Below are 25,906 nucleotides of genomic sequence, written 5' to 3'. Positions count from 1 at the left end.
CATATTTCGCTTGGGCAGTTTACACCCCAGCGGTTTGAACATTGACTTCTCCCACTTCAGGTAGTCCCTGCTTCCCCTCTCTATCCCCTCCCCCTTCCCAGTTCTCCTACTAGTCTTCCTGTCTCCGTCTACATCCTAGCTTTGTCCCGCACCCTCCCCTGACATCAGTCTGAAGAAGGGTCTCGACCCGAAACGTCCCCCATTCCTTCTCTCCTGAGATGTTGCCTGACCCGTTGAGTTACTCCAGCATTTTGTGTCTACCTTCGATTTAAACCAGCATCTGCAGCTATTTTTCCTACTCCTCCAATGTCTGCAATGAAGTAGAGGTGATTCAGACAGTACCCAGCTTATGGTGGAAGCCTGATAACAGAGGGGAGGAAATTGTTCCCGGGTCGGGTGCTGTGTGCATTCCAGCTTCGTTATCTTCAGGGCGGCACGGTAGTGCAGTGGTAGAGTTGCTGCCTTACAGCGCCAGAGACCGGGTTCGATCCTGACTACAGGTGATTGCTTGTACAGAGTTTGTACGTTCTCCCAGTGACCTGCGTGGCTTATCTCCAAGATCTTCGGTTTCCTCCCGCACTCCAAAGGTGTACAGGTTTGCAGGATAATTGGCTGGGTGTAAGTGTAAATTGTCCCGAGTGTGTTAGTGTTAGTGTGTGAGGATCGCAGGTCGGCGCGGACCCGGTGGGCCGAAGGGCCTGTCTCCGTGCTGTATCTCTAAACTAAACTAAACGTCTGCCCGACAGGAGCGGGGAGGAACGACTGGGGTTGGACAACTATTTTAAACCAGCCAAAATAATGAATGACACATGAACTTTACCTTAATTTCATGATGTAAATCAATCTGTCAATAGTGTACCCTCCTGTGTGGTACACACAACTGCAGAAAGATGATGCAATTTGTGAAAGTGCTTGCTGGTACAATAGACAATAGGTGCAGGAGTAGGCCATTCGGCCCTTCGAGCCAGCACCGCCATTCATTGTGATCATGGCTGATCATTCACAATCAGTACCCCGTTCCTGCCTTCTCCCCATACCCCCTGACTCTGCTATCTTTAAGAGCTCTATCTAGCTCTCTCTTGAAAGCATCCAGAGAATTGGCCTCCGCTGCCTTCTGAGGCTGAGAATTCCACAGAGTTACAACTCTCTGACTGAAAATTTAGATCCATTTAGATCCTTTCCGATAATGAGCTCATCGTTCCGACTCCTCTAGGCACACACAACTGTTCCTGACGGATTTGCCAACTTTCCTTGGAATTATAGCTTTTTGGAGTGGTGTCATATTCCCGCTTTGCAGGAATCTTGCATAACTAAAGGCTAATAGGCCGTGAAGTGCAAAGACCACAACTTCCCATTGATCCAAAAATGCTTCCTGGTTTACACAGTAGTTCATTCAGTTGCAAACTATTTTACATCTCGCCTCTGCTTGTGCGACACGATAAAATCATTAATCTCATAAAAGCCCAGAGGAAATCCTCCCTTGGAGGAATTCGCAGCAAGGGACAGTGCGTCTCACTGACTAGCCATTCCTTTTGAGGCTGTCTGCTGTTTGAAATTAAGGATTCTTGAGTTAATCCTTTTAGAGTACTTCTGGCAGGTCCTTTTTTAACAGATTGATTAGGAGGGCTCAGGTTGGTAAGCCAAGTCCAGGTTTAGAGATACAGTGTGGAAACAGGCCCTTCAGCCTACCGAGTCTGTGTTGACCAGCGATCCCCGCACACGAACACTATCATGCACACACTCGGGACAATTTATAATTTAACCAAGCCATTTAACCCACAAACCTATATGTCTTTGGAGTGTCTTTATTCACAAAATGCTGGAGTAACTCAGCAGGTCAGGCAGCATCTCAGGAGAGAAGGAATGGGTGACGTTTCGGGTCGAGACCCTTCTTCGGACTGATGGTGACGTTTCAGGTCAAGACCCTTCCTCAGACTGATGACCTTTCGGGTCGAGACCCTTCTTCAGATGCTGCCTGACCTGCTGAGTTACTCCAGCATTTTGTGAATAAATATCTTCGATTTGTACCAGCATCTGCAGTTATTTTCTTAAACTGTCTTTGGAGTGTTGGAGCTCCCAGAGAAAATCCACGCAAGTCACAGGGAGAACGTACAATCTCCGTACAAACAGCACCCGTAGTCGGGAACAAACCCAGAAGAGAGTTGTGAATCTGTGGAATTCTCTGCCACAGAAGGCAGTGGAGGCCAACTCACTGGATGTTTTCAAGAAAGAGTTAGATATCGCTCTTGGGGCGAATGAATCAAAGGATATGGGGGAAAAATCAGGAACTGGTTACTGATTTTGGATGATCAGCCATGATCATATTGAATGGCAGTGCTGGCTCGAAGGGCCGAATGGCCTACTCTTGCACCTATTTTCTATGTCTCTGGCGCCGTGAGGCAGCAAATCTACCACTGCGCCATATTGCTTGTCGTGACGAGTCCAGTATATATTTATCTCATTTAAACTTTGTTTTGTGCTTGTTCTGCAGGCCCAGCCAGTCCTGGATGAACTTGTGAAAAAGATCCTTGGGAACAGAGCCACGTTTAGTCCGATTGTAACTGTGGAGCCTCGAAGAAGGAAATTCCACAAACCCATCACCATGACTATTCCAGTACCATCTGCGTCAGGAGATGTGGCAAATGGAAGCCGAGGAGATGCTCCAAGCCTCCGGCTACTGTGTAGTATAACAGGTAGGTTTGACCTGATCCTGTTCCCCTTAACAAAATTCATTGACGTACGGTGATTTTGTGAGCATGAAATGGTTGCTCAAATCAAATCTTCAGTCAGAGGGCGGTGAATCTGTGGAATTCTGTGCCACAGAAGGCTGTGGAGGCCAAGTCAGTGGATATATTTAAGGCAGAGATCGATAGATTATTGATTAGTGCGGCTGTCAGGGGTTATGGGGAGAAGGCAGGAGAATGGAGTTAGGAGAGAGAGATAGATCAGCCATGATTGAATGGCAGAACAGACTTGATGGGCCGAATGGCCTAATTCTTCCCCTATCTCTTATGATCTTATGATCAACTGCATAGCATCCTTATCTTGGGTGACAATTTTACCAGGGGGGCTAGCCAGCATTTATTGCCCATCCTGAATTGTGTTGTGTTTAGTTTAGATTCGATATATAGCCAACCAATGATCCCCGCACATTATACCAAGCCATTTAACCTACAAACCCGTACATCTTTGGAGTGTGGGAGGAAACCGAAGATCTCAGAGAAAACCCACATGGTCATGGGGAGAACGTACAAACTCCGTACAGGCAGCACCAAAAGGTGGGATCGAATGCGGGTCTCTGGTGCTGTCAGGCAGCATTTCTACCGCCGGGCCACTGTGCCGCCCAGCATTTTGGAAAGTTGATGTAAAGCACCAACTAGAATTGCTGTCTATGTGGCAATTAATGTATTTCCACGGCGTCGGTAAGTGGAGAGTTTGCAGATTAGGAGCCAGTGGTGATTAAAGAATGCGCAACACGTTCCTTTATCAGGATGTTGTGGCTTGGAGTTAGATGGTGGTGTTCTGGTGCACCTCGGAGCCAAAGGGGACAAAACAGGCCCTTCGGCCCAACTCGTCCAATGCTGACCAAGGTGCCCCATCTAAGCCGGTCTTTGGCCCATATCCCTGCACAAGAAACACAAGGAGCGGCACGGTGGCGCAGCGGTAGAGTTGCTGCCTTACTGCGCCTGAGACCCGGGTTTGATCCTGACCAAGGGTACTGTCTGTATGGAGTTTGTATGTTCTCCTTGTGGCTGCGTGGGTTTCCTCCGGGTGCTCCGGTTTCCTCCCTCACTCCAAAGACGTGCAAGTTTGTAGGTTAATTGGCTTCTTTGAAATTGTCGTTAGGGTGTAGGATAGAACTAGTGTACGAGGTGATTGTTGGTCGGCACAGACTCCATGGGCCAAAGGGCCTCTTTCCACATGGTATCTCTAAACTAAACAATGCCACCTGTGCTGTTTAGGTGGCAGAGGCTGCGAGTTTAGGAGGCGCTCTTGATGAAGCTTTGCTGCAAGTTATTGCATTGGATACTGCAAGTGTTGCATTCTGCAACCATTGTATCTCTAGTTCTGGGAAGGGAAATTTGTGAAGGCAGCTTCTTGTGAGATGAAGAACTTAGTTAAAGTCCAAGGGTGGTCTGCTGCTTTCTGGTGACTATGATGATAGATAGTCTGGATTTTCTGTAGGTTGGGATTTGGATTTAAAAGTTTAATCCACCAAGTAAACCTGGCCTACCGTACGCGGCACGATGGCGCACTGGCAGAGTTGCTGCCTTACAGCACCAGATACCCAGGTTTGATCCTGCCTGCAGGTGCTGTCTGTACGGAGTTTGTACAATAGACAATAGACAATAGGTGCAGGAGGAGGCCATTTGGCCCTTCGAGCCAGCACCGCCATTCAATGTGATCATGGTTGATCATTCTCAATCAGTACCCCGTTCCTGCCTTCTCCCCATACCCCCTGACTCCGCTATCCTTAAGAGCTCTATCTAGCTCTCTCTTGAATGCATTCAGAGAATTGGCCTCCACTGCCTTCTGAGGCAGAGAATTCCACAGATTCACAACTCTCTGACTGAAAATGTTTTTCCTCATCTCAGTTCTAAATGGCCTACCCCTTATTCTTAAACTGTGGCCCCTTGTTCTGTTCTCCACGTGACCTGTGTGGGTTTTCTCCGGGTGCTCCGCTTTCCTCCCACATTCGAAAGACGTACAGGTTTGTGGGTTAACTGGCTTGATAAAATCGTAAATTGTCCCTAGTGTGTAAGATAGTGTTCGTGTGTGAGGATCGCTGGTCGGTGCGGACTCAATGGGCTGAAGGGCCTGTTTCTGCACTGCATCTCTAAATGAAACTCAACCACCGATAGCATAAGTTTCAACTGTGGAATATATTGGGATTTCAGATGTCGATGGATGTTACCATTCCTGTACAGCCACTTCGACAGATGTCCTGAATCTCTTTAGTCACAGAGTGCTGGAGTAACTTGTTGGGTCAGGCAGCATCTCTGGAGAAAAAGGATGGGTGATGTTTTGGGTGGGGTCTGAAGAAGGATTCGGACCCGAAACTCCACCCTTCCTTTTTGTCCAGAGATGCCGCCTGACCCGTTGAGTTAGTGCAACACTTTGTGTCTGCCTTCGGTATAAACCAGCATCTGGAGTTCCTTTCTACACAATCCTGAATCTCCTTGTTCACTGGACATGACATCTTCCGTTTTCTTTCTCATTGCAAGGAGGCACATCACCAGCACAGTGGGAAGACATAACCGGAACAACACCATTAACCTTTGTCAACGAAGGGGTTTCTTTCACAACAAATGTCTCCGCCAGGTACAGTTTATCATTTTCTTTACACGGCAAATGTGTTATTTTTGGTACGCAAGACGGAAAAAAAGTTCCACACAGTTTTTTTGTTGTCCTTACAGCACTGCAGTGAGTAAATCACAATTCCTTGCTATTGACAGGCAACGTATGAAAAAAGATTTTCAATAATGGAATTTGCTACTTTTCGTTAATTTCTATGAACCATTCTGGAGAAGAGTACTCGAGAATTGTAGGTGCAAAAAGGCAAAGAAGAATGTGATCTATTCCAGCGACTTTCTGTTTTTGTACTTCTAATATAAAAATAAAAAGTGACAATCGTAATGAATAGATCAAAGATTCCAAAAGTACCGGGGTGGGGGGGAATTCGCTAGTGTTGGAGTCTTTCTTACAAGTATTTAACCAGAGAGGCTGTTTTGTTGATTTTGGATGTCGATAATTGTTAGAGTTGAAAGAAGTGTTAAGAGAAACAGTGGCCAATAAAAGGTATCACAAAATGCTGGAGTAACTCAGCAGGTCAGGCAGCATCTAGGAGAGAGGGAATGGGTGACGTTTCGGGTCGAGACCCTTCTTCACACTGATGGCCAGTAAAATATTCACATGGCCCTATTTTGTTAGTAATTTGTGATCTCCAGTTCTAAATGGTCTTGCACTTGAACATGACTGCATTCAATGCTCGAAAGATCTCATTGACCTTGTATGTGTAATTTTCTGCACAGGTTTTGGCTTGTCGATTGTCATCAGGTGCCCGAAACTGTTAGTTTAGCCACTCAGCTCTACCGGGAATTAATCTGTGTCCCCTACATGGCCAAATTTGTTGTATTTGCCAAAATGCATGACCCAGTGGAAGCCCGCCTGCGTTGCTTCTGTATGACCGACGACAAAGTTGACAAGACATTAGAGCAGCAGGAAAACTTCACAGAAGTGGCTCGGAGCAAAGACATTGAGGTACACTTTCAAGCAATTGGTGTGTTTCCTATTGCGTGTCAGCTCACAACGGGCCACAATGGCAATTTCATGATGGTGGTAAAAGGTGATGAAAGCACAGAACCAATCCCGACTCGTCCATGCCAACCAAGGTGTTCGTCTACACGATGCCCATTTTCCTGTATTTGATGCATTTCCCATTGTTCCTTTCCTGTCTAATTGCTTTTTGAACACTATGGTTGTACCTGCCTCTACCACCATCGCTGGCACCTTGCCCAAGATTCCCAGCACCCTTGGTGTGAAAAGCTTGCCACGCAGACCTCCATTAAATATCTCCCTTTTAACATTCAACCTATGTTCTCCGGTATCTCCCCTACCTTGGGAGAAAGTCTTCCTCTTTCGATCCTACCTAATCCCTCGTAATTTTATAAACCTCTTTTATAAACCGTCCGCATCTTGTGCCCCAGTGGGTCCAATCCCAGCCCATCTCACCTCCCCTCCCCTCGTGACAAAAAAAACCTCCATTCCAGGCAACATCCTGAGGAATCTATCCTGCCCTCTTTCTCGTATGACCACATCCTTTCTATGGTATGAACAAGTTTCACGTTTTAACAGTTTGGTTTTAATAGCTTTGATTTTATTTTATTGTCAATACCCAGACAGGTGAAAGTTTATCCACAAATAAAACCTTTGCTGGAGTTATCGAGTCACACGGCAAAGAAACGGGCCCTCTAGCCCAACTTGTCCTTGTCGACCAGTTTTCATCTGATGGGTAAATCAAAAGCAGGAGATGTTTATTGAAATGGGGGCCAAGGAGAAGAGTAGAAGAGAACCACTTTTTTTTCAAAGCGTAGTGACCATCCAGATTAATGTACACTGCTAGAGAGATACTTGGAGCTCTCAAGGCCATGGCTGATTATTTTTATCAGTGAGAACATTCAGGGACAAGAAACTGAGGTAGTGTTGAGATATCAGCCATGATTTAAGTGACGTATGCAACAGACATGATTGAATAGCTGTCTTTCAACTGATTCCCGAATGGAAGTTTCACTTTCTATCATGCTGGCCCCATTGAGAGCACTGGAGAGTTTGGACTTCAGTCAAGAAGGCAGCCGGTGGCGCCTCAGCATCGTGGCCTAAAAAAGTAAACCATTTCTCGCTTCCCATTCTGTCTGTTGCTCTGCAAGAGTTGCTCCCATTCCCCCGAAACACATCCAGGGCTGCTCCTGGCACCCGAGCCATGAATATCAGCTCACAATCTATAGAAATGCTGAAATGGGTGGAACCTACAATGGGTGCCATTCCAGTGTCTGGGCAGGCTCTCCTCTTAAGGGGTTGGACAGGCTAGATGCAGGAAGATTGTTCCCGATGTTGGGGAAGTCCAGAACAAGGGGTCACAGTTTAAGGATAAGGGGGAAGTCTTTTAGGACCGAGATGAGAAAGTTTTTTTTCACACAGAGAGTGGTGAATCTGTGGAATTCTCTGCCACAGAAGGTCAAGTCAAGTCAAGTCAATTTTATTTGTATAGCACATTTAAAAACAACCCACGTTGACCAAAGTGCTGTACATTTGATTAGGTTCCAATAGAAAAAAAAATGAAAACATACAGTAGCACGCAAACAGTTCACAGCGCCTCCTCAATGAGCCTCAAACGCTAGGGAGTAGAAATATGTTTTGAGCCTGGACTTAAAGGAGTCGATGGAGGGGGCAGTTCTGATCGGGAGAGGGATGCTGTTCCACAGTCTAGGAGCTGCAACCGCAAAAGCGCGGTCACCCCTGAGTTTAAGCCTAGACCGTGGGATAGTGAATAGCCCCAAGTCGGCCGATCTGAGGGACCTGGAGTTAGAGAGGGGGGTTAGAAGATTTTTGATGTAGGGGGGGGAGTGTCCATTTAGGGCTTTATACGTGAATAGGAGGAGCTTGAAGTTGATTCTGTACCGTACAGGGAGCCAGTGGAGAGAGGCCAGAATCGGGGTGATGTGGTCCCTTTTACGGGTACCCGTCAGGAGTCTCGCTGCGGCGTTTTGGACCAGTTGCAGGCGGGACAGGGAAGATTGGCTGATCCCAGTGTATAGGGAGTTGCAGTAGTCTAGGCGGGAGGAAATGAAAGCGTGAATGATTTTTTCTGTGTCGTTGAATTTGAGGAAAGGTTTGATTTTAGCTATGGTTCGAAGTTGGAAGAAGCTGGCTTTTACCACAGCGTTGACTTGCTTATCAAATTTTAATGCAGAGTCAAATATCATGCCGAGGTTTTTGACATGCGGTTTGACTAGGCAGGATAGGCTTCCAAGACTGCCTGTTATCAATTTGATGGAGTCGGGGGGGCCGAATAGGATGACCTCAGACTTGCTCTCATTTAATTGGAGGAAGTTCTGTGCCATCCAACATTTTATGTCCTCAAGGCAGTGTGAGAGGCTGTTTAAATTTGACTGGTTGTTGGGTTTCAGGGGGAGGTAAAGCTGAGTGTCATCGGCATAGCAGTGGAAAGAAATGCCGTGCCTTTGAATGATTTGGCCAAGGGGGAGCATGTATAGAGAAAAGAGAATGGGGCCTAGGATTGAGCCTTGTGGAACTCCGCAGGAGAGGCTAGCTGGAGCAGAGGAATAACTGCCTATGTTGATGGCGAAACTCCTATCTTTGAGGTACGAAGCGAACCAGCTCAGGGCAGTGCCATCAATGCCAACCGCGTACCGGAGACGGTCAATAAGGATGGTGTGGTCCACTGTATCGAATGCTGCGCTGAGGTCGAGAAGGAGCAGGATTGCACAGTCGCCGGTGTCGATGGCGAGAAGCAGGTCGTTGTGTACCTTCAACAAGGCAGACTCTGTGCTGTGGTGGGCTCTGAAACCTGACTGGAAACTTTCCAGGATGGTGTTTTGGTGCAGGTAGGGCACTAATTGGTTAAGGATTGCCTTTTCAAGGACTTTTGACAGGAATGGCAGTTTGGAAATGGGTCTGTAGTTGCTCGGCAAGGTGGGGTCTAGGTTAGGTTTTTTCAGTAGGGGCTGGACCACCGCGTGCTTGAAACTGGTTGGAACAGTGCCAGTGGCCAGAGAACTGTTGATAATAGAGAGGATGCTGGGACCAGCTATTGCAATGACATCCTTCAGAAGGGCAGTGGGGGCAGGATCAAGGGGGCAGGTTGCAGGTTTCATAGCGGAGATAAGCTTTGCAAGGGAGGATAGAGTGACGGGTTGGAAGCAGTCCAATTTAGATGAACAGACTAGTGAGACAGCTAGGTCACGGGTGGGAGGGGAAATGTTCATTCTAATATTCTCAACTTTGTTGGTGAAAAATTTAGCGAATTCTTCGCACTTAGCAGGGGACCCAACTAAGCTGGTACTGGGGGCGGGACATATGACAGAGGTAATTGTTCTAAATAGGACCTTGGAGTTATGAGAGTTTTTGGAAATAAGGTCGGAGAAGTATTGTGCTCTAGCAGACTTTACTGCTTCCTGGTATTTGAGAAGATTGTTTCTCAGAATTTCGAAGGAAATTTGAAGCTTGTCACATTTCCATCTCCTTTCTGATTTTCTGCACTCCCTTCTTAGGGCTTTGGTGGTGTCATTGAGCCACGGCCGACCTTTGGGCTTAGGCTTTTTCATTTTAAGGGGAGCGATAGAATCCAGGATGGAAGAGCAAGTGATATTAAATAAAGAGGCGAGATCCTCAGTGCTGAGATGGGGGGGAGAGGCCTCAATAGTGCAGATGTTGGGGGCAGCTGTGAGAGCCTCGGAGAATTTACTGGCAGTCAATGAATTTATGTCGCGGGAGTAGCGAACAGGGAGATGAGATTTTGCGGGAGATAAAGGCAGAGATGCGTCAAAAATGATAGCGCTGTGGTCCGATAGACAGGCTTCAGTAGTTTCAATGTTGTTGATTGGGAATCCGGACGATAACACTAGGTCGAGAGTATGGCCTAACTTGTGAGTGGGTCCCGTGGTGTGAAGAGTCAGATTGAAGGACTCAACCAGGTGCATAAATTCATTCACAAGAGGCTTAGTGGGACAGCAAACATGAATATTAAAGTCACCACGAATCATGATCCGGTCAAATTTGGGCAAAATGCTAGAAATCAGATCAGCAAATTGGGTGATGAAGTCCTTATGCATTTTTGGTGGGCGATACACAAGAACAATTAAGAGGGGATAGGCTAGGCCTACTTTAATTAGTTGCACCTCGAAACTGGAGAAATGATCAGCGTTCAGGAGGCGGCAGTTGAAATGTTTCTTAAACACAGTGGCTAAGCCCCCACCGCGTCCGGAGAGCCTAGGCGAGGTGAAGAAGTGACAGTTATCAGGACAGAGTTCCACGAGTGGAGCAAGCTCACCAGGGTTAAGCCAGGATTCTGTGAGCAGTAGGAAGTCCAATCCACGGGTGATGAAGAAGTCGTTGAGGATGAAAGTCTTGTTTTGGAGGGATCTTACGTTGATCAGGGATACTTTAGTAGGGACAGTAGGGACAACAGGTGAGCTTCGGTCCGGTAGCGGCTCCCACGCCAGCGGGCGGAGGTTCAGGGCCAGTTGAGGCCAGTTCATTGGCTATATTTAAGAGGGAGTTAGATGTGGCCCTTGTGGCTAAAGGGGTCAGGGGTTATGGAGAGAAGGCAGGTACGGGATACTGAGTTGGATGATCAGCCATGATCATATTGAATGGCGGTGCAGGCTCGAAGGGCCGAATGGCCTACTCCTGCACCTATTTTCTATGTTTCTATAACGTTAAGTAATTAAAAGTGGGCTTTGAGAAATTCTTTATTGGCTTGGCTGTTTTTATGAAACACAGGTTTAAAGGGATTTAAATTATGCTCATAAGAGCCATACAGCAGAGAAACAAGGCACATCAGCCCAACTCATACATGCTAACCAAAATGCCCATCTAAGCCCTTTGCACTGTGGGTGACCCGATCAATGTCATAAGTGATAGGAGCAGAATTAGGCCATTTGGCCCATCAAGTCTACTCCGCCATTCAATCATGGCTGATCTATCTCTCCCTCCTAACCCCATTCTCCTGCCTTCTCCCCATAACCGCTGACACCCGCTCTTGGAAAGTTAAAATGTCCCACTGATACTACCCTAATACTATTACAGGACAGTAAACCATTAACTGTCTGTTCATCAATACATCAAAATGACTAACTATTCTTTGGTCAATGTGTTTATTTGTAACCTTGCCATGGTAACCAACAGGTACTAGAAGGTAAACCAATCTTCGTGGATTGCTATGGAAACTTGGCTCCTCTGGCCAAAGCAGGCCATCAGCTTGTATTCAACTTTTATGCTTTCAAAGAAAATAGATTGCCCTTTGGTGTGAAGGTAAGACGATGACAGCGTCAATTTTGCATTGATTTGTACATCACATTTGCATTCCATGACACTTCGGAGGAATGTAGTCGGGCAAGCGAGCGAGATCAAAGGAAAGTACTAGGATAGCTGGCCAAACGTTTGGCCAAGAACTTGTTGAGTTGGCTCAGTCGAGAGCCGTCTTACCGAAATCTCAATGGTCCTGGATTCAAGTTTTAGCACAAAACAAGGCCTCTGATTTAGATGGACATCATTTTGCGGTTTGAAGTGAGTGCGGGATCGCCCAGCCTCTTTCGAATGGAATCGTAAACCAAGACCTCATTTTCCTAACCAAGTGGGCACTTTTCAAAGAAAAGGAAAGATATCCTGACTACGGGTGCTGCACTGTAAGGAGTTTGTACGTTCTCCCCGTGACCTGCGTGGGTTTTCTCCGAGATCTTCGGTTTCCTCCCACACTCCAAAGACGTACAGGTATGTAGGTTAATTGGCTGGGTAAATGTAAAAATTGTCCCTAGTGGGTGTAGGATAGTGTTAATGTACGGGGATCACTGGGCGGCACGGACTTGGAGGGCCGAAAAGGCCTGTTTCCGGCTGTAGATATATGATGATGATGATGATCTCCCAATTTCCAGCAAACATCTGTCCGTCCACCAATTAGGCAGTCAACTAGTCTATCTGCCCCATTGCTTTGATTGTCGGGCCTTTGCCACTAGATTTGGTGGTGGGACCAGCCCTGGAAGCAGGTGGTCAGATGTACCCAACTCCAACTCTGGCTTGTTTCTACCTCAAAGAAGTGAGCACAATCTGGCCCATTGTAGTGACTCCAATTTAGTCATCGACACACCGCATAGAGCTTGGAAACAGACTTTTTGTCCCACTGAGTCCACACTGACCACCAACCACCTATTTCGACTAATTCAGTTTAAAAAAACAAACTAATCGGCATATTCCCATCAACTCCTCCGAGACCTCACTAATCATATGCATGAGTGTCAACTTATGGCGGCCAACCATAACTGTAACCAACCAAAATGCACCTCATTGGGATGTGGGAGGAAATCAGTACACCAGCAGCAAGCGATCATAAGGAAAACGTGCAAACTCCACTTCAACAGCACTGTCGGTCAGGATTAAACTCGTGTCGCTTGAGTTATGTGATAGCAGCCCTTCAAACGGCACCACAACGCTGCCTCTGCCAATGACATAGTTGTGAAGAAGTATCTTACAGGAGGAAAGAAAGCAGGAGAGAGTAGGGTGGGAAATACAAAGTTTAGAACTTCGCAGTTGAAGACACGGCATAAAGAGAGGAGAAGGGGTCTAATGAGTCAGGACTGCTAGTCATTCACTTATTAGACTCTGATGTTTAGAGATAAATATGATTCGTAAATGCCAGTCCCCTACCCTCAGTTGAATGTAACAACGATATTGTATTAAGAAAAAGCAGAAGACTTTTCGGTAGAGTTGCTGCCTTACAGCACTTACAGCGTCAGAGACCCGTGTTCGATCCTGACTAAGGGTGCTGTCTGTACAGAGTTTGTACGTTCTCCCCGTGACCGCGTGGGTTTTCTCCGAGAAGTTCAGTTTCCTCCCACACCCCAAAGACGTGCAGGTTTGTAGGTTAATTGTCTTGGTATAAATGTAATTTGTCCCTCGTGTGTGTCAGATAGTGTTAATGTGCGGGGATGGCTGGTCGGTGCGGACTCAATGGGCCGAAGAGCCTGTTTCCGCGCTGTATCTCTAAAATAAACCAATTTATATGCATTGGTGAAAGAAAACCCTTTTCCAAATATACATTTGCACCTGACGTGTGGTACTTTGAGCTGATGAATCAATAGTCCTTAATGATAAAATCAATTTACCTTAAGTTATGGTGACCAATTCGATGCACATCACATTTATTGTCCTAAGAACAGTAGAGTTGAATATCATATGAGAAATCAGCAGTGCAATAAAAATAGCGCAGATCAGAGAGAAGAGGTAAAAGAGAGGAGAACTTTCATTTTTAATTTTTTAGATTTAGATTTAGAGATACAGCGCGGAAACAGGCCCTTCGGCCCACCGAGTCCGCGCCGCCCAGCGATCCCCGCACATTAACACTATCCGACACACACTAGGGACAATTTTGACATTTACCCAGACAATTAACCTACATACCTGTACGTCTTTGGAGTGTGGGAGGAAACCGAAGATCTCGGAGAAAACCCACGCAGGTCACGGGGAGAACGTACAAACTCCGTACAGACGGCGCCCGTAGTCAGGATCGAACCTGAGTCTCCGGCGCTGCATTCGCTATAAGGCAGCAACTCTACCGCTGCGCCACCGTGCCGCACAGTATTGTATCCTCAAAACTCAAATGTTGTTTATGGCTAATTAAATCTGCCTGGTCTTGTCAAATGTTCAGCTGGGGGTTGAGAGGCAGCAGTGTCCCATGAAAACCAAGGTAATGATGATCCAGATAATTTTTGATGGTAGAATGCCCACATTCTTCAGTAGCATTGGATCATTGAAGGAAAAGACAAGGCTTCAATTTAACATTTTATCAAAATGACATTGCCACACTGAAGAGTCAAGAGTGTTTTATTATCATATGTCTCAGGCAGAACAACAAAGTTCTTACTTGCAACAGCACAACAGAATGTGTAAACATATCGCTCAGCTTTGCTGAGATACTGGATTACACGGCAAGGGGCTTGTAGCAATGAAGCAAAGGGGTATAACTCTGCTTTAGTCGCTCGGCATCACCATCATTAGCAATACACTGGAATAAAGGTTGGCTCGCTTCCATTATCCCATCAGTGGGCATCGATTTTAATTTCAAATTAATGCACAAAGTGCTGGAGTAACTCAGCGGGTCAGGCAGCATCTCTGGAGAACATGGATAGGTGAAGTTTTGAGTTGGGACACTCTGAAGAAGTCTCCCGACCCAAGACGTCATCTATCCATGTTCTCCAGAGGTGCTACCTGATCTGCAGAGTTACTCCAGCACTTTGTGTCTTGTTTTGTGAACCAGCATCTGCAGTCCTATGTATCGTTAATTGCAAATGAGCTCCCTTGACAGTGGATAAACCCTGCTGGGAATTAAATAGAAACTGTTCATCCCGATTATACATGGAACTCGTGCAGCCAACAGTACAGCCTTGCTGAAATGAAAGGCTAAAGACCAACCTGCTCCCACATCACCCAAACCCAATATAACGTCCGCTTCTGAATGATTTTAAACCATCTTAACACGTGCTGCTGCTGATGTTATTGTGTGGTAGACATGTACTTGGCATGCAAAAGCAAATGGGGCAAATGGGAAAGATTGTCAACTGCTTGGCATGTGGCTGTCCAGGCCAGAGAGGTCAACAGTGTTAACAGTTGTAAATTTAAAGTGGTTCTTGTTTCTAGGTCAGAGACAACAGCCAAGAACCCTGTGGTCGTCTATCATTCCTCAAGGAACCAAAAACTTCCAAAGGATTACCACAAGCAGCTATCTGTAATCTGAACATAACACTGCCGGCCCATAAAAAAGTATGTGGAAAGATTAATAAACCGGTCTTCTGTTGGGGGAAGCTAAATAAATGACCTAATTCCTAAGAAGATGTTCTTGTACAAAATACAAACACTAATTTTGTAAAACGGACTGCGTTATTTTACAAGTAATCACTAAGACATGTTTCCTAGATTCTAGCATTGTTTACGGAGTTTTTTTGGTCCTGCTGGTAATTTGGAGGCCAAAGTTCCTGCAGTATTTTCCATCATTTGTTGTGTATTTTTACGTTTGGTAAATGTGGAAATCGAGTTTAATTTCTGTTTTGGTTTTGCTGGCTTTGGACTTGTCTTGATCTTGTGCTAATTAGCTTGCCTCTTGTACTCCCACTGAGTCCTTTTCACATCCTGACGTTTCTTTTCCCTGCTGTCCATTATAATACTCCTTGTCTCTACAATGCTCCTTGGGAACATAAGGAAGCCGAATCAGATCCAGACGAAGAGGTAAAGGAAAATCTGATTATGTCTAAACTTGGTGATGACAATTAAGCTATTGCAGTGGACTTTTTTTTTTGCAATTGGAACTTTTAACGATAATAGTTCACCTGATAATAGTTTCTCGGGTTTGATTTACTTCAACAAACTTCCAATGCCAAGTGCAATAGAACTTAATGCATTTCTCAATTTGTATTCTCAATCCGCGATGCAACTGGGAAATAAAGGCTTTGTAATATTTTTTGATTTTGCTAAGGGTTGAAGATAGTTGTTAGGATTTCTGAAATAGTTCAGTGGAGTCTTTATGTCCATCTGTGTGCTTTTGGACGTCTGGTACAGTGCATTATTACGTAATTGTGTTGTTAGCAGAGAAAGAAAGCCTTTAATTTGTATTGCTGAGAACTGGGTCAACTGCCATAGCTCAATAAATACATCACATTGTGTCTGCGTGTGGTCGCAATATACATTCTGTGTATCGTATGCTGGAATAGAGCTCTCTGCGTCAGCCGAAATATCAATTACCCTTTGGAATTCAATCAGCTCTGTGTCCCCCTCATCTTACCACCCCCATCCCACCAGCATTGTACACTAGAACGTTTATTGTAACCATATACTAAAAGCCACCAATTATAAAGTGCCTGAAATTTCCAAATTATTAACGCACACTTGTGCTAAAAATGTATTCATTTAGTAATCCGATTCTTGTGTATTTGTAGCAAAACGTTTCCACTTGTGTCTGTACGTTGTGCGTTTTGTGTTTACAAATTCCATTCTTGCTGCTTTTGTCCATGGCGTGCCCATAATGACCCCTCGTGAGTCCCAACGATGCAGTGAGGGGGTATGGGGAGAAGGCAGGAACGGGGTACTGATTGAGAGTGATCAGCCATGATCGCATTGAATGGCGGTGCTGGCTCGAAGGGCTGAATGGCCTACTCCTGCACCTATTGTCTATTGTCTATAGTAGGGCAGCCCCATATCGATAGAACACAGGTTCACTTTGGAGTGAGTTGCTGGCATTTCAACTTGATTGCCTTGTTTAGTTGGACTGTTTAGATGCAGGAAGCAGGAGCAGCCCCTTCACGCTCTCCTTTTAGCTGCGTTTTGGCATCGTGAAGTCCATGGTCTGGCACCCTCTGCCCCTCCTCCTCTGCAGTGGGAGGAGGAATCGAGATGATGTCTTAATGGTGACATTACTAAAGCCGGAAATAATAATTGGAAACAACCTGTCGCTTCCTTTTTAAAACACCCTAGGTGGTGAGTGCAGTGTTTCTCTGCATTTCTGTAACATGCATCTTTTAAAAAAATAACGTGTGCAATGAAAAATGGGAGAGTGTGAATAGACTTCTCGATCGAGATCTTAAGCAGCATCATGTTGGCTTGGTAGGGTTTGAATGTGCAAGTACTCTTTTGGATAAAGTAATTAAAAACTTGAGCATAATACGCCAATGAAAAATCTTCAGTTTGCATTTACAAAAAAACGAATGTTAACGAATCTTTTTCCTTCCAGGTCGAGAGAACTTCTGATCGACGCCAATCTTTTGCATCTATGGCTTTACGAAAACGCTACAGCTATCTGGCAGAACCTGGAATGAGTGAGTCTACTCTCCATTAATCTCCCTGGGCAATGGCTTGACTTTCATTTGACGATTTAAAATTTATTTTTAGACAAAATAAATTCCCACAACGTTTTACCATTGCTACTTGTTCAGGCGCGCCACTGGAAAGCAAGAACTGGCTTTAATTTGCAAATCCGCTCCGGTTACTTTTTATCATTTTGTTTATTTTAAGTGCACACTTTAAAAAAAATCAAAATGAGATATATATATTTCATGTTGATTGTCATCCATTCTTATATAATAGTTTCTTAATCCATCTCCATGAAAATGGAAAGGCAGCACTTGTCGTGGTCGGGCAGGTGTTTAATACAAGAATATTAAAATAACTGGGGTTTCGGCTACCTGGGACAAATTTCATGGGACTGTTCATTTTAAGATACCATCCATGTGGTTAAAGCACTCGATAGGAAAATTGAGACAAAAGGAAAAAGACATTTTCGAAGCACATTTCATGAATTTGGCAAGTCCCAATGTGTTTTATAACCATGTAATTACTTAGTCTATTCACTGTTACCTTTTAGGGACTTGACCAGCCAACTGGATCCTTGTATTGCGTATAAATTAGACTGCTATAAACAGCATTGCATATAAATTAGAATACGATGTGTAGGAAGGAGCTACAGATACTGGTTTACACCCTGAAAACAGACACAAAATGCTGGAGTAACTCAGCGGGTCTGGCAGCGTCTCTGGAGAAAAGGAATAGGTGACGTTTCAGGCCAAGACCCTTCCTCAGGCCGAGAGTCAAGGGAGAGGGAAACGAGAGATATGAAAAGGTACATGGAAAAAATGAATGAAAGGCACGCAAAAAAGCAAGTCAAAGCCAGCAGCGGTGATGAAGGAATGGAGGAGCCCACAATGGTTCATAGTTGGCTGTGAAGAAGGTGATGACTAGAAAAGTTACCTATTCCTTTTCTCCAGAGATGCTGACTCACCCACCCGCTGAGTTAGTCCAGCTTTTCGTGTCTAATAGGAATATGCTGTTGACCAGATAATTAATAGTGACTCTGATTTGAGATTTAAAGTATGCCAAGATGATCTCGCATTTGATCTGTTTCAGACTAATCACTTGCATCAATTTGATGAGGTGGCAAGAGTTGGTTTAAATCTTAAGTGAAAGGCATCAACTCTGAGAGTGCAGCCATGGTCCATTGGCTTTGGATTTTGTTTCAAGCCTCTGAAATGTAACTTGAAGCCAACACGTCGTAATTCGGAGAGAGAGAGACCGAGAGAGACCGAGAGAGAGAGAGAGAGAGGCAGGCGGACGACATAATGTGGTCATTTTCAAACTGGTTGTGAGGCTGTAATTTGAGAGGACTTTTAAATCGCACTGGTGCACAAGGAAGTCTTGACGACAGTCAGTGTTGGCGCTGGGTCATGTTGACTCACGATAGATGAATTTGTTGGCACCACTTCCGTTGCAGCAGAGTTTCCACATCAAGTGACATCTGCTGGATATTATTGTGGGTTTAAGTCTAATTGATTCCAATTCTTTTACCACACACATCAATTTACATTAGAGATATGCTTCAATAGTAATAACGGTGAATAAGGTGAAATCGTTTTCCAAAATTTTCCCTCTGGTGGCATGCATAGCAGAACTGGTAGACTTTGCTGTTACACCAGTCCTATGGTGAGAAATACATCTGAAAGTCTCCTTTGTGCTATCACACCATTTGTTTCATGTTTGTGTTTCGTTTGTCTTTTCTACCCCATTTTGTCTTTTGATTTCACTTTTTTGGTATCGTTTCATTTGCCGCTTTGATTGCTTTGCAGTTCGGCGGCTGTCACACAAGCCAAGAGACGCACGCGAATGAAAATATTCGTTTTGAAGCAAGCTGGTCAATAATCACTGTTCTCGCTGAATTTATCCTGCATCTTTTTTAAAACAATGTGTACTGTCTTCTGACTGTTTAACCAGGTTTACTGACCAATTTCTCTTTTCTCTGGTCTCTCCATTCCTTTAATTTGTCCTGTTGAATTTCTTTTGGATTTTATTTTTGGAATTTTTAAGAAATCATTGAGCGAAGTACAGGAACCACCAGGACTGTTCCTGCTCCATACTCGTACAAGCCAGTCTTTTCAACAAGGCCTTTCCAGTCGTGGGCTGCAGCCCCCATTTCAGCAGCTGGACAAGCAAAATCTGGGATCACCTCTCTTTCAAGTTCAACGTCCAACACGCCTACGGCCTCCCCGTTAAAGTCAATTTGGTCTGTCTCTTCCGCTTCACCCATCAGATCAACCTTAGGAGCTTCCACGACTTCCTCAGTAAGATCCATGAGTGATTTAGCATCTCCAATTAGATCATTTAAGTCCACATCTTCACCTATAAAAACTGTGGTGGCACAGACTCAGTACTCTGTTAAATCTTCCTCTGCTTTGATTTCTTCACCAGTGAAAGCGTCAGTAATGCCTGAACCTTCTGTAAAAGGACTAACCTCGACATTGTTTTCCTCACGGCTGTCCCCAGCATCGACGGCAGGCTCGCTGCTGGAGAGATCCTCCATCACCATGACCCCACCAGCCTCACCCAAGGCCACCATCAACATGTACTCCTCCACCTTGCCGTTCAAGTCCATCATCACCACGGCGCCTACGGTTCTGTCCTCGCCTTTGAAGTCAATGTCGACGTCGGGGTCGTCCCTCGGCAAATCTGTCGTGGACGCAGCCCAAGGATTGGCGTCCGCGTCCTTTTCTCCGTCTAAGCTGGTCCCTTCGATGAACGGGCAGGTCTCTGCTAACGGGGTGGCATCGCCAATAAAGTATCCCTCGGCGGCGGCCTTCTTCAGCAGCCAAGCGCCTGCGTCATCTCCCGAGAAAGCCCCGGCCGCTATTCTGGCCAACGACTGCGTCCAGGCTGTGCATAATGCAGCGGAGAAGGCCCACGCAACCAGCAGCGGAGTCACCTTCGCTCCGCTGAAATCCTTTGCCTCACCAGCCCCCTCCACTTTCCAGACAATCAGATTACCCTCCGCCAGCTCCTTGTACTCCTCAATGAGGTCTTCATCCGTGACCACATCTGTGACCTCGCCGACTATCACCGTCCCTGTGTACTCTGTCGTCAATGTGCTGTCAGAACCGCAGCTGAAAAGACTCTCTGAGACCACATCATTGACCAAGTCAGCCGCTGCATTGTTATCTCCAATAAAATCCTTGACTACCGAGCCTCGAACACAAGCACAGTCTCACTTTACCAAGACTATGTCCCCGCTGAAGAGTTCCCTGTTTCTTGCACCTTCGGCACTGAAGCTGGCATCTGCCGCCTCTCTGTCTTCAAGCCAGGAGATTTTGAAGGACGTGGCCGAGATGAAGGAGGACTTGATGAAGATGACGGCCATCTTGCAAACGGACTCGGCAAGTGACAAGGCCTTCCAGTCGGAAGCCCCTGCCAAAGGAGGAAAGAGCGAGGATGAAAGCGAGGAGCCGTTTAAACTTGTGGAGAAGGTGAAAGAAGACCTGGTGAAAGTCAGCGAGATCCTTCAGAAGGACGGGCTGACGGAGAATAAGAACGGCGTTAAAGTAGCTCAGAAGAATGGGGAGCTTCCGGGTGATGGTGAATGGGTTATGTTCGACTGTGATGACATTGAGGAGGCAAAGCAGAAGGCGAGCGAGCACTTTGGCGCCTTTGTCCCAATGAAAGTGATGCACGGCGGGGAGAAGGACTTCAGTTTGGCACGAGTCGTTGACTATTTGACGAACGACCTTGGAATTGACACGCTGGGAAAGATGAGTGATAGTAAATATCGCCAAGCTGATATCAAAAAGGAAGGGGAGGACAAGATGTTCTCCAAGAGGGCTCATAAGCCAACGATGCCTTTGCCGGAACACAAACTGAAGATGCCTCCACCTTCCATGCGGTCATCCGCTTCAGAGAAGGAACTGAGCAAACTTGCTGACGCCTTGATGGCAACTGAAGCTATCCTGGAGTCGCCCGATGATTTTTCTCAACATGACCAGGACAAGAGTCCTCTGTCAGACAGTGGGTTTGAGACCAGGAGTGAAAAGACACCTTCTGCCCCTCAAAGCGCAGAGAGCACTGGGCCCAAGCCTCTCTTCCATGATGTCCCCATCCCTCCGGTCATTACAGAAACTCGTACAGAGGTAGTCCGCGTTATCAGAAGCTACGAGCCTTCGTTGGAGGAAATGCAGGAGTCCAGAGTCGAAGGGTTGACTCCGTTGCAAAATGTCGACATGTTCTCAGAAGTGGAGGATAAGCCGATTGGCTCCATCAAAGACAAGATGAAGGCTTTCCAGATTAAAATGAAATCGGAGGACGAGGACAGTAAGTGCTTGAAGAGTAAAGAGGTGCGCGTGAAGGAGGAGACTCAGATCACGACCACCACGAGGATGGTTTACCACACGCCTCCCTGCATTGAAAGCAAAACAAGTGAAAGGATCGAAGAAACCATGTCCGTTCGCGACATAATGAAGGCTTTTCAGTCGGGTCGCGACCCTTCCAAAGAATTGGCCGGCCTGTTTGAGCACAAGTCGACGCCGGTCTCTCCAGAGTGCGGCAAGGCTGGGAAAGCAATGTCCTGTTATCGTGACAAAGACTCCAACTTCAAGCCAAAGGTGGAACGGACATTTGAGTTTCACATTGAAAAGGGCAATCAAGTGGAACCCACCGAGGTCATTATTAGGGAGACAAAAAAGCACCCGGAGAGGGAATTGTTTGTTTATCAGAGAGACTTCCTGGGGGACAGCGAGGCCAGAGTGTTGCCCGAGAGGTTTGATGCTGGCCAGGATGAGCAGGCACAGCGGGAGGACGAAGAGCTGACGGCCGAAGAGTCTCTTCCGTCCTGCATGGAGTCGTCGAGAGTGAACACGCCCGTGTCGCAGGACGACGAGAGCAGGCCCAGCTCGGCGCAGCTCCTGTCCGACGACTCGTACAAGGCGCTGAAGCTGCTCACCCAGCAGTCGGTCGAGTACCACGACGAGGAGTACTCGGAGCTGAGGGGCGAGTCGTACCGGTTCGCGGAGAAGATGCTGCTCTCCGAGAAGATGGACATCTCCCACTCCGACACCGAGGAGTCGGTGGCCGATGCGCCCCAGGCCTTCTGCCTGGGCTCGCAGGCGATCGGCCATTACAAGAGGCTGGCCGAGGCTTCGCCGGAGAAGGAGCTCGCCAGGCTGCACAGGATGATACCGGACGGCGACGAGCACGACGGGCGTTTGGAGAAGGTGGCGGTGCTGCACTACCCGTCCGAACCCGGCAGCCCGAAGCACGCCGTGTGGATGCGCTTCAGCGAGGACAGGCCGGAGAGCGGCAGCGAGAAGCTCACCTACGAAGACCGGGTAGACAGGACGGTGAAGGAGGCAGAGGAGAAGCTGACCGAGGTGTCTCAGTTCTTCCGGGACAAGACGGAGAAGCTGAACAACGAGCTGCAGTCGCCCGAGAAGAAGCCTCGCAGGAGGGAGGGGGCGCAGAGCCCACACTCTGGGTACAGCTCCCCCAGCAGCAGCCCCGAGAAGCTGAGACAGGCCGAGGTCACGGCCGCCGACGAATGGCTCCAGGAGAGGCCGGGCGAGCAGTTCCTCCGCCGGTACTCGGTCCGAGGGTCCGAGGAGAGGAGGGTGGCCATGGACTCTGCCCAGAGAACTCACCCGGCCCTCACGGATGACCCGAGGCACCAAACGAAACACGGCGACGATCCATCGCAGCCGCCGTTTCACCTGAAGCAAACCGCGAAACACGAGGCGGCGCACGCCAAAGCCGAGGCCGCGGCGAACCAGAAAACCCGCGGGTCGTCGCCGCGATGCTCCTCCCCGCAGGACAACCAGGCCGACAGCAGGTTGAGGAAAATGGCGGCTCCTTGCTCCGCCGCCCAGCTGGACGAGGAGGAGAGGCCAAACTTCGCAGAAGGGCAGCCGAACGTGTCGGTGAAAAGGCTGCATGAAAGCAAGCTGCCCCTCCACCAGTTCTCCTTGAAGGAAATCAACCAGAAGAAGCTGGAGCACGCGGCAGAAGGGCCCATTTCGACGGCAAAGGAAGTGCACGCCAGTAAATTCAAGGACCTGAGCGGTCTCGGAGGTCTGAACATTGGGGCGGAGATGGTGTCGTCCAACACGGCGCTCCAGAAGGCGGTGGAGGTCGCGTCCCATGCAAGTGTTCCTCCGTTTGTGGCCACCCCCCCGAAGCAGCTGGCGATCGGGGCAAAGGGCACGGCTCGGATTTCAGAAATGGAGCCGCCGTCGAAAAAAGAGCCCGAATTGCACGTCAGGTCGGACAAGGAGAGGAAGGTGTACAGAACCTGGGAAGACTGTGGGAATTCAAACCGTAAATCACAAAAGGACAAGCTCACGCACATTCTGATCCATGACAACCTGAAGGAGGGCGAGGCCACTCAAGCTGACGGGCAGACGAGGGACGGGGTTGACCCTGTTGTGGAGAAGGAGCGCCTTCCAAGCGGCAGCCATTCGGTAAAGAAGGCTCTGGAGGCCCCGGCGAGCTCTCTGCCCAGGAGAGCCGGTTGCAAGGAGCGAGCTCAGGGGGCCGGTGAGAGGCCCGGTGAGCAGGCGCGAGCAAAGGGCCCGAGAAAAGAGAGTCCATCGCAGATTCCGGTCCGAATTCCAGAAGAAAGGCCAAAACCAGCGTCAAAGATGCAAGATTGCAACGGTGGTCAGGTGAAGTTGCGCAAGGCTGATGCGGTGACTAATCTGCCCAACGCCACGCTAGGCCGGGCCAAAAAGGGTCAGCAGTTCTATCAAGTGTCAGAGACCATCGTCCAGACCAAAGGCTCCAGGGACAGCCGGTCTAACAGGCCTGGGGAGAGCGTGGACCCAGTCAGTTACCACCGGGAAGAGCTGGAAGCCTCCCCCATCAAATCTCCCGACTCCCTGGAGTTTAGTCCTGTGAAAGATTCTTCGCTGAGCGAGTTCTTTGATCAGAGCCCGGTCGAGTGTTTGGAGAAAGCAGCGCCGTTGGCGAGCATTGAGGGATTTAAGGAGATAAAGTCCTTGCCCGTGTACGCCAACGCTGTCCAAATGGGGAAACACTGTGAGAAAGAATCTTCTGGCCCGCACCAGGACAACGTGAGGCGGATAGTCAGTCAGGAAAGTCGGACTGTGCAGGAGACACGGGGCAGCTTTTATACGGTTCGCCAGCATAAGCCGTCGCCTTCCCCTCAGGGCAGTCCAGAGGATGACACCTTGGAACAGGTGTCGCTGATAGAGAGTTCTGGTAAAAGCCCCGTTACTCCTGAAACGCCCAGCTCTGAGGAAGTCAGCTACGAACTGTCTTCCCAGGTGCCAACCATGCACGGAAAACCAAGTCCCATCGCTGAGGTTTCCGAGGAGTCGGAAGAGGAAGAGCTGGTCAGGGTGGCCTCCGTTAAAGATGTCAGCGGCTTCACGAGACCCTTGAGGCCGAGCGAATCGGAGGGGGGCGATAAGCGGCAGAAGGAAAATCGTGTGGCCTACATCGAGTTTCCCCCGCCCCCTCCCATCAACACCTTGGACACGGAGATCCCCAGCGTCAGGAAAAGGGACTACTGTGCCAAGGCCAAGGACGGGCTGGACATGATCGAGCTGAACTTGCAGGAGATGCATGATAAGCACTTCATGGCCGAGCCCGTCATCAGAGTGCAGCCGCCTTCCCCCATCCCTCCCGGGGCCAACGACAGCGACTCCAGCAGTGACGAGTCCATCTTCCAGCCGGCCCCCCTGAAGAAGTACACCTTCAAACTCCAGGACGACTCGGCCCCGTCGCCGAGGCCCGGAACCAAAGAGCAGCGCGGCAAAGACAACGATCCCCAGGACAGCGACGAGGACTTTGCGCTGGACGGCACCTCCGACTCGGACGAGGTTCTCGACGGCAACAACGACCAGTCGGTCACCGAGTGCTCCATAGCAACGACCGCCGAGTTCTCCCACGATACCGACGCCACCGAGGTCGACTCCCTCGACGGATACGACCTGCAGGATGAAGACGATGGCCTGACTGAAACGGACTCAAAATCCTTGAATCAGGGGCTAGAAACCAAGATGGATGTTTGGGTCACCGAAGGGATTTTGAAGCAGGGGGATCGTTGCTATAGCCAGGGTAAACTTGCAGTAATTGAGGAAGAAGGAAAGGTAGGCGCTGAAGAAGAAACACCCTTGCAGTCTAAAGCTCAGACGTCTGAAAAGACAGGCGAAGGGAAAACTGATGGTAAAGCAGGACCTGAGATCTTCACTTTGGAAGGCAGGCATCCAGAAAGAGCCCGGTTTAATGACACGTATTTTAGTTACAAACTAGAGGAAGAATTGGCAGCCCAGTTTAAAACTGTTGCCACCAAGGGCCTTGACTTTGATCCATGGTCTAACGGCCGAGCGGACGATGAAGTCTTTGAAGCTAGGTTGAGAGAGGATGAGCAAAAAGCCTTTGGCTTACCGGTAGATGACAGGTCCCAGGCGACAACACCAGATACAACCCCAGCCAGAACCCCAACAGATGAGAGCACTCCAACTAGTGAGCCTAACCCCTTCCCATTTCATGAAGGGAAGATGTTTGAGATGACTCGCAGTGGTGCAATTGACATGAGCAAGAGGGATTTTGTTGAAGAAAGGCTCCAATTTTTCCAAATTGGTGAGCATACTGCTGAAGGGAAGCCAGGGGACAAGGGGGAGAGGGTTAAAAGCACACTTGTAGTCACGGCACTGCCTCAGTCAGGGGAAAGAGCAACTGAGGCATCACTCGAGGCACCTCAGGTTGACCACGAGAAGGTCCAGGCTAACGGAAGTGGCCTGGAGACGGTATCCAGCGGCAACGCAGCGGACAGATCGTCAACCGCCACGGCTGCCAA

General features: G+C 47.9%; 1 protein-coding gene across 33 annotated transcripts in view; it reads left to right on the top strand.

The window, feature by feature from the left end:
• The window catches only part of ank3b (ankyrin 3b), a 515,038-nt gene that overhangs the window by 450,577 nt on the left and 38,555 nt on the right, over positions 1-25,906 (top strand). For 21 of the 33 annotated variants that reach the window (XM_078413212.1, XM_078413210.1, XM_078413209.1 and 18 more), the window contains 8 exons: positions 2,492-2,693; positions 5,226-5,322; positions 6,033-6,261; positions 11,428-11,553; positions 14,932-15,054; positions 15,490-15,516; positions 17,015-17,099; positions 19,138-25,689. In XM_078413212.1, the coding sequence (XP_078269338.1) occupies positions 2,492-2,693; positions 5,226-5,322; positions 6,033-6,261; positions 11,428-11,553; positions 14,932-15,054; positions 15,490-15,516; positions 17,015-17,099; positions 19,138-25,689 (7,441 nt within the window). The remainder of the gene's footprint in view (positions 1-2,491; positions 2,694-5,225; positions 5,323-6,032; positions 6,262-11,427; positions 11,554-14,931; positions 15,055-15,489; positions 15,517-17,014; positions 17,100-19,137; positions 25,690-25,906) is intronic. The other 12 variants (XM_078413233.1, XM_078413232.1, XM_078413231.1 and 9 more) reach the window with 5 other exon arrangements.

The sequence above is a fragment of the Rhinoraja longicauda genome, chromosome 16 (genome assembly GCF_053455715.1).
Source record: "Rhinoraja longicauda isolate Sanriku21f chromosome 16, sRhiLon1.1, whole genome shotgun sequence".
In the NCBI taxonomy this organism is placed as follows: Eukaryota; Metazoa; Chordata; class Chondrichthyes; order Rajiformes; family Arhynchobatidae; genus Rhinoraja; species Rhinoraja longicauda.
This window is presented reverse-complemented; position numbering and strand designations above follow the sequence as displayed.